This window comes from Pezoporus flaviventris, unplaced genomic scaffold (assembly GCF_033815535.1).
Source record: "Pezoporus flaviventris isolate CSIRO_AGI_PZ_B2104156 unplaced genomic scaffold, CSIRO_AGI_Pfla_v1 ptg000036l, whole genome shotgun sequence".
In the NCBI taxonomy this organism is placed as follows: domain Eukaryota; kingdom Metazoa; phylum Chordata; class Aves; order Psittaciformes; family Psittacidae; genus Pezoporus; species Pezoporus flaviventris.
Genome location: NW_026892584.1, coordinates 39,912,746 through 39,927,783, shown reverse-complemented (window position 1 = coordinate 39,927,783; position 15,038 = coordinate 39,912,746). Strand labels below are relative to the sequence as shown.

The 15,038-nt window shown below is 41.7% G+C and overlaps 1 protein-coding gene across 1 annotated transcript in view; it reads right to left on the bottom strand.

The window, feature by feature from the left end:
• Positions 1–1,338: 1,338 nt before the first annotated feature.
• DYNC1H1 (dynein cytoplasmic 1 heavy chain 1) overlaps positions 1,339–15,038 on the bottom strand; it is a 48,038-nt gene continuing 34,338 nt past the window's right edge. The window contains exons 62-79 of the mRNA XM_061464023.1: positions 14,869–14,963; positions 14,602–14,776; positions 9,584–9,659; positions 8,444–8,604; positions 8,087–8,198; positions 7,944–8,004; positions 7,435–7,558; positions 6,542–6,655; positions 6,100–6,270; positions 5,679–5,896; positions 5,390–5,493; positions 4,885–5,096; positions 3,886–4,039; positions 2,951–3,093; positions 2,655–2,823; positions 2,205–2,332; positions 1,436–1,750; positions 1,339–1,398 (exon numbers count right to left, since the gene is read on the bottom strand). Of these exons, the coding sequence (XP_061320007.1) occupies positions 1,622–1,750; positions 2,205–2,332; positions 2,655–2,823; positions 2,951–3,093; positions 3,886–4,039; positions 4,885–5,096; positions 5,390–5,493; positions 5,679–5,896; positions 6,100–6,270; positions 6,542–6,655; positions 7,435–7,558; positions 7,944–8,004; positions 8,087–8,198; positions 8,444–8,604; positions 9,584–9,659; positions 14,602–14,776; positions 14,869–14,963 (2,346 nt within the window). The 3' untranslated portion in view covers positions 1,339–1,398; positions 1,436–1,621. The remainder of the gene's footprint in view (positions 1,399–1,435; positions 1,751–2,204; positions 2,333–2,654; positions 2,824–2,950; positions 3,094–3,885; positions 4,040–4,884; positions 5,097–5,389; positions 5,494–5,678; positions 5,897–6,099; positions 6,271–6,541; positions 6,656–7,434; positions 7,559–7,943; positions 8,005–8,086; positions 8,199–8,443; positions 8,605–9,583; positions 9,660–14,601; positions 14,777–14,868; positions 14,964–15,038) is intronic.

The window sequence follows — 15,038 nt, the reverse complement described above, 5'->3', positions numbered from 1 at the left end:
ATCCCAGGTGCTGAGGTATGCATAAAAAGTAGCTACTGAAAGGTGCACTCGGCTGAGCAGCTAAGAGCCAGATCTTGTATGCATTTAAGCTAATACTTCCCTTGCAATTGGTATGCAGAGCACACTGCTAGCAGGAGATTTTACTTCCTTACTGTATAATGTCTGAATGTATGAAGTTCTGGTGATGGAAAGGGCAGCAGCTCCAGGAAGCTGAAACAGAACAAGAGCATTATGTATGGTTAAAACTCATCTTGGACAATGGATGTTGGATATAGTTCCCATCTGTTCCTCACAACTGGGATATGAGAGTTACAAGCAGCAAAGATTACATGATGCACTGGTCTAGGATTCATTCTTTACAAAGTAATAAAACCAGCCAGGACAGTTCAACCTACACGGATTAACTATATGAACAGTATGGTGAGAGTAGTGAGCAAGAATTCTCTATTTCAGTAACTAGTAAGTATTAGCTGAAACAAGTATGTGAAGTATGTAAAAACAGTCTTTCCTCCCAGCACAAGTGTGTGCTCTAGAACCTCTTACCACAGAAAAATTAGTTGATGGGGGTTCAGGAAATCACTGCTTTCATAGGAGAAACCACTAGAAGGACGAAGCTCTTGAGATTTTAGTTTTCAGGTTGAAAAGCTACACACCTGTATTCTTTGAACACTTGGTATTAGCCACTGCTACAGTGGCTGATAAAGGTAAACTCAGTTGTTCTGACAGGCTTGGCAGAAGTGTTTACCCAGTTAATTTAGGATCAGAGAAAGCAAGCAAATATCCAAACCATTACACACTGGTGCAAGCAATTCGCAGAACTCTCAGCTCCTCTAATTTGGTAACAGCTGGTCATGTGTGTCTAAAATGGCATTGTAACTCCTTGTTCAACCATTTAATACTACCCTCCTGGGTTTAATGAGACATGAAACTGGAAACTTGTTTTGTCACAAAAGCAGCTTAAGCAAGAGGAAACCCCGTGTTCAACACGACAAGAGAGTCTGGCTTGGGATACTCTGGCTTCTGAGTGCATCTCAGCAGCTGTGTAAATGCAGGTTACTTGAAACAAGAGACAGTTCTTTGAAAATAATTCATGCAATGGCACCAGATGTCATTGCACATGATGTCAGGCTTTGTGTGTTACTTCACCGAAGACTTACATTCCAAGGTTCTTGTTACTAGAGTTTAGTTGAACCAGCTGCTGAGCTGTGTGAAGGTTAACAATATGCTTGAATACTAACTTCTCAGTTCTTATTCTCTGAAAAGATCACAGGTATAGTTTTTCCAGACCATTGAAATAAATTACTGTAAGAATTATATTTCCATAAACAGAGTCAACAGTCTTGCTACGAATTTTATTTACTATATGATGACCCATCAAATACCACATCTACCCATTACCTTCTAAAAGTCTCAGCCAAACACATCTACCCATTACCTTCTAAAAATCTCAGCCAATTTTCCTTAGAAGAAATCTAGCCTATTGGCTTTCCAGCACACTGCTCCCTTTCTTTTTACTCAACGCAAATCCATCTAACAACATAACCAGGTGACAAAAGTACAGGTGAATACTACACAGAAGACTGACAACTACTGCAGCATTAACTAGTCAAAACATGTATTTTCACTCAGTGCAGAGAACTGCAACACCACGTTCATAGAAGCTACGGGGGTCTTCCTTGGTAGCTATTTCGAAGTCAACCGTGAAAATCAGATCAGCACGAGTGAAGTTCAGATAAACTGGTAAAGTCACCTGGGGAAAAACATAAATATAGAAGAAGAGTTATGTAAGGCAGCTGAAGAGTGTTAAGAAGTTTCTGTACCTACAACATAGTACTTACGAGATAGGATTTTAGTCTCAGATAACTCAATACTCAAAAGACGAGCAAAAAGCCCAGGCCTCATATATCTACCTGAAGTGCAGGCACCTTTAGAGGTGTAAATTCAACTTTTGGCCTGAACAGCATTAAGACTTCTGGATACCTGTCATCCTCCTTTCCTTATCTAACTATAAAGGAAAGACCTAGTCAAGACGAGGTCTGTTTGCTGCTAGCCTGGAATTCAGGTACCAGCTGTCTCTGAGAATGCTAATAAAAACCACAGAATGTGGTGCACAACAGAAGTATTCATAAAGCTTCAGGAAAAAGTATTGCTAGGTATATGTAATTATGAGAATTATTTTAAAAATTGTTTTTATCAATACTTACAACATTTGCTTTTTTATCAGCGTTTGTCTGCTTGATCCAGCGAAGCTGTGTAATGGGCAGTACAGTTGAAATAGCATTTGAAAGGGACAGCTTGTTGTTACTGCATGTAGCTCCCTGAAGCTTCAGGCCTGGAAATTGAAACACACTTTAGAGTTCTAAGACTTTCATACATTCAAACAAAGACTGTATCATTTAATGACTAAGTCCACTAAATGAGAGGTAATTCATACTACAAAATAAAAGAGGTTGTAGCAGATGTTCTATCCAATACCACTTAAATACATACTGCCCTGAGTCTTGAAGTTTATTAGCATTGTAAGTACTTCCCTATTAAGTAAACAATTTCAGAAAGCTCTTGCAATATGATCTTTTTCATCTAATATAACACATTTAATACCAGAAGTTTCTGAAAATATTTTATATGAAGGACCCCTTTCTGGTTGAGTTTACCTGTAACTCCAAAACTGCACGCATCCAGCACTGCATTCTGTGTAGTTGTAACATTGACCTCAAGACAGAGTTCTTCAAGGGACCAACTGTTTGCTTGTGCAACGTACTGTCTTGTGGCAGTAATATATGCCTCTGGTACAAACAGGCCACCAAGGCATACGTGGATGTTCTATTTGGGGTGAGAGGAGGAATATAAAGAAAAAAGGCTATCAGCTGCAGTATTAATTAATGATTATCACAAACATTATGTTACACAGCTCCACCAATGACCTCTAGAAGAACTCAGCACTACATACCTTTAGTTCTTTTGCTCCACCAGAAGCAGCTGCCTGGGAAATATTCTGCAGCTGTTTAATGCGCTCACTGAAGTCAGACACCCACTGAATAACCGTCATACCAGCTGGCACTGTGTAATGAGACCAGCTCCGAGGCAAGATGCCTATGAAAAATGTGATTTGATTCAAGTTTTGTTGACATACAAGTGGGAATTATGCACTATTCTGACACTTCATTTTTTCTTCCAACAGCCATTTAAGACTTGGACCCAGGATATAATCCTCTATCTTAAAAGGCTCCTCAGTAAGTGAAAGATTTTTCTCCTCACTTTGAAAGATTACAAAGCAAAAGGCCTCCAGTCTAGTATTTGTTCAAAAAGCCATTCAGTTACAGAAACCAACAGCAACTTCAGTTACACACAGCTATATACTCAGCTATACACACACTTCAGTTACACACAGTTACACTCAGCTATAACTGACTGAAGTGGTCAGGTATCTGTGTTTCAGGAAACGCTTTTGTTCTAAGCAGGCAGAAGATGACCGTGTATTGCTAGAAACAAGATGTCTGAAAATTCCACGCTTATGTACAATCCTGAAACAGAAGTTTAAAGAATTTGAGTATTTTCTAGGAGCAATATTACTCACTTTGTAGTATAAATAATTTTGTTCACTCACAATTCAGAGACTGAAAATTCAGTAAGATTTCAACTTAGAAATTTAGCTGCTGATATAAACTGTACGAAAAAGGCAGATATTAGCTACCTCAACTTGAAATCCCAAACCAAACCAACTGGAATTTTATTGCCTGACTCAAAAGTATTGTTTGTGTCAGATGGTGAAGTCACCGCAAACCTTCCTGCAATTTTTTTTTAAGCTGCTGACCATAACAGCCTCTAACTTATAAAGCGCAAAAGGGAAAGAGCACTGGGAGGTGCTAATTTGAATTACCATACCTTTCACCAGTTCATTTATAAGTGTACGCAAATAGTTGGTTTGTTTCTTTTTTCCTTCACATACTTGAACCACATCTGCAAGGTCCTGACGAACATCTTGAAGCAGCTTAGCTCCCATTTTCACCTCTCTCTCAAAGAATCGGAACAGAGGATCCTGATGGTCAAAACATTGAAAGCAAGTTGCAAATCTAAGTTCTTGCTGAAAAACTGCTACAAAAAGCAATCCCAAAATCCTGGATGGGCTGAGCAGTGACACTGACTACAAGCATTAACCATGAAGATGCAGTCTTCGGTGCAGAAAGTAACTGCGGAGACTGTTTACAACCAACATCTCCCCTCCCTTGGAGAAGTAAGGAAGTAGAAGTCTCAGCTGAACAATCAATGCAGACTGCCTGCTGCAGCTCCTTCCCATCAACTCTGGATTTATTTAGTCAGCAACAAAAGGTTCTCACCTACTATGCCAGAGTAAGTCTTTAGAAGCTGTTAAACAATCATGATCGCATTCATTTGTGGAGCTTATTCCCGAGTCAGAGCTTAGGGTACTACTGTCTAGATCTCAAGAGTTGCACCCAGCCCTTGCAACTTCTGTTCCCAGTTAAGAGAAGCTGATGCCCTATCTCCCCTCACTAAATCATAGCAGTATTTAATGTGCACTGGCTGTAGAGGCAGTATCAAAACTAGAAGTCAGTGTGCTACAAGTACAACAGGAAGCACTTGCTTCTTGCTACCTGATCACAGAGAAGCTTTGAAAGTGATACCCTTGACAGTTTGCCATTGTACTTCTTCAAATAATACCCACAAGACATAAACCAACTTTTAAGAGCATTTCAAGAAATCCAGAGGGGCTCTACATAGCTATGGCAATCAGAATCAGCATCAATACAGGTTCCATTTCCCCCCAGCAGTTTCATCAGTATCTGTAAATCACAATGCACTCATTCCAGTGCACACGAACTTGCACACTTCCCATGCCCACATCAGATAAAACCTGGTTCTTACCTTAATGTTTTCCACAGTCCGCTTCAGATGGTTTAGAGTTTGTGGGATAAGGTGAAGCCAGTTAGAGGCTGTGGTATGCAGTGTTCTCATCCAGGCTGGGCGACCATCTGATGTAGAATCAGTTCTTGCCTTCTTTTCAGTTTCTGCATAAGCCAGATCATCCTCATCCTCTAGCATCTGCATTTTCAGCATTTTACTGATCATATCTATGCCTAATACAGAAGATATGCTGTTAGTCAGAGCAGTGGCATCAAGATGAAAACATCCTGCTACATGCAAGAACTAGGACTTACATTTTTCCCTAGTCTAGGCCTAAAATTCAGAGCTACTTAGCAGTAGGTAGCTCCAGAGCCAACAATAAAGCTTTCCAGGATCAGGATGGGAAATTAAACCAAATATGCTGGGGGAGGAGGGGAAAGTCATCAACTGTTCAGTCAGATTTCTGCTTTTCAGTTAATGGCAACCTAGTAATGTAAGCAAGACACTGTTATAGTTCTGATTCTACCTTGTGTGGTTAGAAGAACTTTCTCTGCATTATTTGGCAGGCCCAGCCATGATGGGGTTTGTGTATCTGGCAGCATCTCAACCCACTGGACAAATTCTTCACGTCTGTAATTAATAGTTTTAATATTAGAAGATTTCCTCTATTAAAATGGCAAGGTAATTCTTTGCCCAAGACAAATATTTATGCACTTAAATCCCACCACAAGCATACAGGTTAGGGTAGGGTTTTTTTAATTAAAAAAAAAAAAAAAAATTTTTACATACAGATCAGGATAAGGAAAGAATGATACCTGATTCCATCTGGCATCTGGATATCTTTGTGTCCATCAACTTTACAAGCCAGTTTAAATTCACTATCAAAACTCAAAGTAGTGAACAGACGTTCCAAGAAAGTGTTCAACAAACGCTGATCAAATTCATTATCGATACGACCTCCATAGATAGACTGTGCCATCAGTGTCTTTAATGCAGACCACGGGATTTTATCAGGTGAAATGTTTTGGCGACCCTGTAAATAACATGCAACGTAATTAGCAGAAACAAACCTTTTAACATTTACTCTGATTGAGGAATCAAATTCAAGAACTAAGTTAAATTGCCATCAGATTATTTGTGCCTACTCATTCAATTTAGTAAATGTTTCCAGAACCGACTGTTTCAGTGAAAATCTTCAGTAATCTAATAACCTATACTTAAGTACACAATACTTGCCTTTGCTGTATCATCCAGCCATGTATCTACTGTGTCACAGGCAGATCTCAGATCAGATTCTCCAAATTCATACTTCTTGGACCAACCCAATGGAGCGTAGCGCAAGCGCTCTTGGATAATGGCATGGAACCAGGCAAGGAGGAAATATAGACGAGCACGCTCATTGGGAGACTAGGAAGTGGAGAGAAAAAGGAGTATAAATAAACTGTTGCTCAAGTGATCTGATAAAAATCAAAGCCTGCTAAAAGAAAACATCAGATTTAGTGCCAAATTGCTACCAAAACTGAACATATTCTATCAACAGAAAAAGCAACCACTACTTTACTTCTGTGAGAAAAAAAAACCCAACATACTATGTGCATCTTAGAAGCTGAGGTTTTATCATCTAAAGGTAAGATTTTAATGAACACACTCCCATTTTCTTTCATCTATGCAGCCTTACCTTGCACATTCTAGAAACTGGAATGCTACTGAAAGTCCTCAGCATGTTTGCCTTTACACCAGGAGGAGGTTCAAACACAAAGATTCGACCGGCACGTAGCAAATTCACTGGCACCTAGAAAAGATCGATAAACAGCTCCTTTAGCCTGTACTAACAGCACAGTTAGCCCTCTAACAGCACAGTTTACATTATCTTCCAAACCTCTTTGTGAGCACACACACTAACAACCTGCCTTTCTTTTGGAGGGTAGGGGAAACAGCAAAAGGAATCATGGAATGGTTTGTAAGGTACCTTAGAGATCATCTAGTTCCAGGAAGGTACCTTAGAGATCATCTACTCCCAGTGCCCCTGCCATGGGCAGGACATCTCCACTAGAGCAGGTTGCACAAAGCCCCAACCAACCTGCCCTTGAACCCTGCCAGGGATGGGGCATAGCCACAGCCACAGCCACAGCTTCTCTGGTCAACCCGACCCAGTGTCTCACCACCCTCACAGTGAGAATTTCTTCTTAATATCTAATCTAAATCTACCCTTTTTCAGTTTAAAGTGATTCCCCCTTGTTCTGCCACTACATGCCCTTGTAAAAAGTAGTACCTTTCCAGCGTTCTTGTAGGCTCCTTTAGGTACCTGAAGGCTGCTCTAAGGTCTCCCTTAGAGCCTTCTCTTCTCCAGGCTGAATAAGCCCTGTTCTTTCAGCGTGTCTCCATAGGAGACATGCTCCAGCCCTCTGATCATCTTTGTGGCCCTTCTCTGGGCTCCCTCCACAGCAGGTCCATGTTCCTTTTATGTTTGGGGCCCCAGAACTGAACACAGTACTACAGATGAGGTCTCACAAGAGTGGAATACAGGGGAGAATCACATCCCCTGACCTGCTGACTTCAAATCAATGTTACCTTTGGATTTATCTCCATGGTAAGGAAGAGTCTGAAACAAGCATGGGGTTGTAGGGAATGCAGCTTCTTTTCCAGTTGCATGAGCCAGCCAGGAGCCAGGTGAACATTCTTCAGCATTACCCACCTGTGAAGTTTTGAAACAGAACAAGTGCTTTTTAATGTACAGCTTATGGATCCTGGCTATAATCACAATAAAGAGTCATAGAATACAGCATCAATGTTACTTATTTTTCTTCCTCTTTCAAACCTTTTACATAGAATCAGTTACTGTGTACTGTAAATGGGCTAAATTCCCTGTTTTGCAGATACAACCTATTTCTCTTGAAAATATTTATACCAAATAGGAATTGTGAACAGCTGAGCTTCAGTTACTACAAATTTCAGTTCAGAATATGGTCCCCATTTTTTTTTACTCAATTTTATCTATTTAGCCAATAGATTAGTTCCTCCTTCCCCCTGTTTACCTTTCTACTAGACAATATGCTAGCTAAAAAGGAGACAGAACTTACCTTCCAGATTTCACTGCTGTGTTTATTGCTTTATCTGCTTGGTTAAACCCTTCAGCAGAGCCTGAAAGACAGACAGGTTGCTAAAGCTCTTACTGGTAACTATTTCATTTATGCTTAGATGATGAAATAAGGTGTGTTCATACCAATAGCAATAGAAGTAATCTGTGTATTCTGCTCAGCTGCAAGATCTTCCACATGGCCACTGGCATCATAACCAGGCACTGAACACATCAGCACCGGGGTATTAGGTTTCACCTGGTTTAAAAGGATACGAATCAGTCATTACTTGAATATGAGAATGCAGTAAGCTCAGTCTTTTTACTCCTCTGGCCAGCTAAAGACTTTATGCTACTTTAAGTTTTACATTAACAAATAGGAAAAAAAAATACCATCATTCCATGGTGACAAGGATAAGTGAAAGAAGTGTTCTGATGGGTAGCTTTACTCACAATGGAAAACTAAGGTAAAATTACCCAGCCTTTCAAAAACAAGTGGGTTACCTCTGTATCTACGATGTGTGTCAGATCTAAAGGCTGCTCCATAATGGACATGAAAGACTCTCCAAGATTTGTTGAAACAAATGTATGTGCCATTGCCAACAAACGATCTGGACGGAAGGCCTGGATGAGAAGTAAGCGATGAATGGCCTGTCCAATAGGAGCTGAAAACAGGAAAGAGGATTAGAGGGACAGGTAAGAAAACCATTCTCAACACTTCCCTCAATTCTCCATTCCATTTTTTCCATCTTATTATGAAGACTAGATATTTAGAAAATTAATTATCCCTTTGAAGGCTCTGCTGCAATGTTTTAATGGAATGATTATATTCTATCTTCACTGTGATGTCAAAAGAAACTTACCAACTTCAGTTGCCTTGTCTCCTGCAATATTTTAATTACCTGCTCAATTGCTCATGTGGTAACCCTTTAAAAGCCTACCCTGACAAGATGTTTTTGGATTGTACTGAAATACTACCAGTTCCCAAACTCTACAGTCCAGAAGTACTGCAACTAAGTGATTTTAACTTCCAGATCTCTCCTTCTCATTCAACAATTTGCTGTTCTGCTAGATTTTGAAGTATTACATACTTGTCTAGTATGGACAGATAAACTAGTGTTAATATTAAGCATTAACTCTAGGTTAAGCTTAAGTTAATAGTCAAGCAGCTTTACAGCAGCTAGTAAACACAAGCTTAGAATCCTTAATTTAGAAAGCCACCTATGGGAATAAGCCCTGAATGATCACAGATGGCAAACACTTCCTAATATTACCTTTCAGACAGGGGAGAAACTGAAGAGCAATAGTTAGACTTAAGCTCTAAGTAGATTTGCCCTGTCCTGTCCTCAGAAAATGTGTGTTGGAGGTTTCTAGAGTACTGAGCTGCCTCCAGATTTGCAATGAATAAGGTTAATCCAAACTATTATGTATTCTAATGAGACTGCAGAAGTACATTTCATCCACAGCAGAAGACCTGAAACCAAAACCACCAGACTTGAAGTTCTCTGAAAATCCCAACTTGATGATCTTCCCAGGCATTAAGGTCCAAATTAAAATTCTACTTCAGAATTGCTCTTAAATCACAATAATTCTACTTACATCAGTACAGTAGATTGATGTGGACAATAGTGCAACTTAACTTACTTGCAGGCTTTTCTTCACTCCAAAGATATGGTACAGTCTGCTCTGGTGAACTGCTATCCAGCCAGATACAGAATTGCTGTATTGAAAGAAAATGCAAAGAAAATGAAATGGTGTTTAATGGCATCAAAAAAATATTCTGCAAGGTGCAGGTCCTGTTCATGGTGCAACAGAGATGTTCAATCTCAGCCTTAAAATCTAGAATTTAATGTACTGCAGAAGTGTTCAGCTACATACCAACTTCCACTAGGAAACAAGGATTGCTAGGGTAGGGTTGAACTAAGTACAGTCCAAGCTTTACTAGGCTTGGATTTGCAAGTATTTTAAAAAAATCTAGTAAGCAGTTAAGTGTTTAAACAATGAAATGTACAAGTTCATAAGATTTTTCCCATTTGATGCTAGTACCTTACCATCTATCTTTAGAACAAAAGGTTTAATTAACTACCAGCTTGAGTCTATGAGTAAGTCTTGAGAAATAAGGCTAACACTGTTAAACAGAAGCACAATTCTATTAATGAAATTCAGTCATACATTAAACTTAGCCCCCAATACTGTTCAATGCTCAACATAATCTGGTCTTTTCAAGACTTTCAGATATAGAATCATAGAATAGTTAGGATTGGAAAGGACCTTAAGATCATCTAGTTCCAATCCTCCTGCCATGGGCAGGGACACCTCACACTAAACCATGTCACCCAAGGCTCTGTCCAACCTGGCCTTGAACACTGCCAGAGATGGAGCTTTCACAACTTCCCTGGGCAACCCATTAAAGTGCCTCACCACCCTAACAGGAAAGAACTTCTTCCTTCTATCCAATCTAAACTTCCCCTGTTTAAGTTTTAACCTGTTACCCCTTGTCCTATCACTACGGTCCCTAATGAAGAGTCCATCCCCAGCATCCCTACAGGCCCCCTTCAGATACTGGAAGGCTGCTATGAGGTCTCCAAGCAGCCTTCTCTTCTCCAGGCTGAACAGCCCCAACTTCCTCAGCCTGTCTTCATATGGGAGGTGCTTCAGTCCCCTGATCATCCTCGTGGCCTCCTCTGGACTTGTTCCAACAGTTCCATGCCCTTTTTATGTTGAGGACACCAGAACTTACACAATGCTGCAGGTGAGGTCTCACAAGAGCAGAGTAGAGGGGCAGGATCACCTCCTTTGACCTGCTGGTCACGCTCCTCTTGATGCAGCCCAGGATACGGTTGGCTTTCTGGGCTGTGAGCACACACTGCCTGCTCATGTTCATTTTCTCATCAACCAACACAGCCCCAAGTCCTTCTCTGCAAGGCTGCTCTGAATCTCTTCTCTGCCCAACCTGTAGCTGTGCCTGGGATTGTTCCGACCCAGGTGTAGGACCCTGCACTCGTCATGGCTAAACTTCATGAGGTTGGCACCAGCCCACCTCACAAGTGTGTCAAGGTCCCTCTGGATGGCATTCCTTCCCTCCAGTGTATCAACTGAACCACACAGCTTGGAGTCATTGGCAAACTTGCTGAGGGCGCAACCAATCCCACTGTCCTTGTCCATGTTGAACAAGACCGGTCCCAAAACCTACCCCTGAGGGTCTCCACTCATTACTGGTCTCCAGCCGGACACTGAGCCATTGACCACAACTCTTTCCGTGCGGCCATCCAGCCAGTTCTTTATCCATCAAGTGGTCCATCCATCAAATTGATGCCTCTCCAATTTAGAGACAAGGATGTCGTCTGGGACAGTGTCGAATGCTTTACACAAGTCCAGGTAGATGACATCAACTGCTCTACCCCTGTCCATCAGTTCTGTAGCCCCATCATAGAAGGCCACCAAATTGGTCAGGCAGGATTTCCCCTTAGTGAAGCCATGCTGGCTGTCACTAAGCACCTTGTTGCTTTTCATGTGCCTTAGCATGCCTTCCAGGAGAATCTGCTCCAAGATTTTGCCAGGCACAGAGGTGAGACTGACTGGTCTGTAATTCCCCAGGTCATCCATTTTCCCCTTCTTGAAAATGGGGGTTATATTTCCCTTTTTCCAGTCATCAGGAACTTCACCTGACTGCCATGGTTTTTCAAATATGATGGCCAGTGGCTTAGCAACTTCATTTGCCAGCTCCTTCAGGACCCACGGATGGATTTCATCAGGTCCCAGGGCCTTGTGCACATTCAGGTTCTTAGGATGGTCTGGAACCAGATCCTCTCCTACAGTGGGCCTAAGGTCTTCATTCTCACAGTCCCTGCATCTGCCTTCCAAGACTTGGGTGGTGTGGCAGAGCATTTGCCAGTGAAGACTGAGGCAAAGAAGTCATTAAGAACCTCAGCCTTCTCCAAATCCAGGGTAGCCAGTTCTCCTGATAGCTTCCGGAGAGAGTCCACGTTGTCCCTAGTCTGTCTTTTACTTGCAATGTACCTGCAGAATTTCTTACTGTTATCTTTCACATCCCTAGCCAAGTTTAATTCTAACTGGGCCTTAGCTTTCCTAACCTGGTCCCTAGCTTCCCAGACAACATCCCTGTACTCTTCCCAGGCTGCCTGTCCTTGCTTCCACCTTTTATAAGCCACTTTTTTCCTTTGAATTTTCCTCAGCAGCTCCTTATCCATCCAAGGAGGTCTCCTGGCCCTCCTGCTGCACTTCCTTCTGGTTGGGATGCAACATTCCTGAGCTTGTAGCAGGTCATCCTTTAATATCAAAAAACAGTTTTGGGCCCCTCTGCCCTCTAGGGGTGTATCCCATGGAACCTTACTAAGCAGGTTCCTGAAGAGGTCAAAGTCTGCTTGCTTGAAGTCCAGGGCAGTGAGCTTGCTGCACGCTCTTCTCACTGTCCTGAGGATCTCAAATTCAACCATCTCATGATCGCTGCATTCAAGGCTGCCCTGGAGCATCACATTTCCAATGAGCCCTTCCCTGTTGGTGAGCACGAGGTCAAGCATGGCACCTCTCCTTGTCGGCTCCTCTATTACTTGCAGAAGGAAGTTGTCTTCCACACAATCGAGGAACCGCCTGGATTGCTTGTACTGGGCTGTATGTCCTTCCAATAGATGCCAGGGTGGTTGAAGTCACCCATGAGAACAAGGGCCTGCGAGCGTGAGGCTTTTCCTATCTGTCTATAGAGTGCTTCATCCAGAGTCCTCTTGACCAGATGGCAACAGATCCGCAAGGTAATCTCCCCCATAGCTGTTCTCCCTTTAACCCTCACCCACAAACTCTCTGTTAACTGCTCACCTGTCCCCAGGCAGAGTTCCATACTCTCCAGCCTATCCCTAACATAAATAGCAACTCCCCCTCCCTGTTTGCTGGGCCTGTCTTTTCTAAAGAGCCTGTAACCTTCCATTCCAACACTCCAGTCATAGGAGCCATCCCACCATGTTTCTGTGATGCCTATTATATCATACCCCCATAGATGTGCACACATCTCTTATTCCTCTTGTTTGTTCCCCATGCTACAGGCGTTTGTATAGAGGCATCTGAGCTGAGCTCCAACTGAAGCCAGCTCATTGGCTGGAGCCACTGGAATATCTCTGCATTGCTCCGAGCATTCATTATAGGTGCTGGCAACTGACTGGGACTATTGGAATGGAATGATGCCTCCTCCCCCAACATATCTAGTTTAAAGCTTTCTTGACTAGCCTGGCAAGCCTCCTACCAAAACCACTCTTCCCCTTCGACCAGCTCCACCAGCCCCCAGTAGACCTGGCCTCCTAAATTGAATCCCATGTTCTAGATACCCAAACCCATGACTATGGCACCACCGTTCTAACCATTTATTAACCTGGCCAATCCTCCTAGCCTTTTTAAGGTGCTCCCCTGTATCCTGGAGAATTGACAAAAAGACTATCTGAGCTCCAGAGCCCCTAATCACCTCTCCCAGGGCTCTATAGTCCTTCTTTATGTTCTCTACGCTACTGCTCTCTGTATCACTAGCACCCACATGGATCACTAGAAGTGGGTAATAGTGGGATTTACTAGACCAGGCAGCGTCTCTGCAACATCCCTGATCCGTGCCCCTGGTAGGAAACACACCTCCCTTGAGACTGGGTCAGGGCGACAGATAGATGCCTCTGTTCCTTTCAAAGCAGAGTCCCCTATCACTATGACCCGCAAACATGTGTGGCTTGAGTGTTTCATATATAAATGGTTTCAGTGTTTCCCTGAGCAAGACTGCAAATTGACCAGCATATTTATTAAGTTCTGGACTCATTTTGCTTCAATGTATTTCAAGCAAAACGTTGCTGTTTCTTTTTTTATTTTTTTAAGAAAAAAACACACATAAACCTCAAATTATGCTTTGTCTATTACGCTTTCTTTAGACATGTACAATCAATTCAATGATCTCCCTTAATTCTGCATTGCCGCCAACTTCCCCTGGGTCTACAGATCTCTACCAAGCTATATGTTCTTTTACACCTGAAGGCTGAAGAATTTGAGGAAAATTAAGAGGTAGCAATGTCTAATTCAAAAGTAGAATTCAACTTTTAATATAAAAACTAGGCAGCCAAACACATATTATTTCAGATAATTATTATTATACTTATATAATTATATAATAATTATTTCAGATAATGTACAGTTTCACAATCAGGACACAGATGCATTCTTATAACACATCATGAAAAGGAGCAAAGCGTCCAGAAGCAGAGCACTACCCAAATTTATTTTAAATAGTCACGTCCAAGGCCCACCATAATGATACTATGTACGGCTAGGACTGCTCTCATCTACTGCATCATTATCACATTAGTGATACAGTAAAAGAGACACAGTATCACACTTCCTGCTATCATAGGAACCAACGCTGACCTCAAAGTTAGGTGAATGATGAAACTGCTTCCAAGGCCAAGTGATGAATAATACTGGTATTTACAAGTCAAGTTTCATAGCTGGATTACAAATGAAGTAGGGGCATTCATTTCCACAACTGCAACTAGTTAATCTGTAAAGCTTCCCTTCTCGTACTAGGATTACTTACTTGTAAGCATGAAGCTCTTAAAGCAGACACTGAAAATGCTTAAGCAGACAGTTTAGTGCAGAAACAAACCATAACTGACACTCACCTCATCAGCTTGAACTTTTGAAACAAGGTCCTTAAATGCCGGAAGGCAGCTCAACCTCATCATTGCTTCTGTTTGCTCTACAGTCAAACCATTGATTTTTGGGAGAGATGCAGAGTTTAGTACAATCTCCTTCCCTCTCAAGAAGTGCTGGAATTCTGCATCATATGTAGGCTCCCTAATGGTAAGGAAAAAGAAGAGTTGAGCTAGGTGCATTCAAGACAACTCTCACTTTTCTAACTAAAGTGAAGAGAGAAAACAAATGTTTACCCAATAGTGCCTTTCAGTTTAATGCGAGCCAACAACATAGCAAACGTTATATGATCTTGATGCAGCATACCACGTGCCACTCTATTGAAAGCCACCTACCAACAAAACAGTGAAGACAGCAATGTAAGAGGCCTTGAACTCTGACTCTTCAATAATATAGAATTACATTT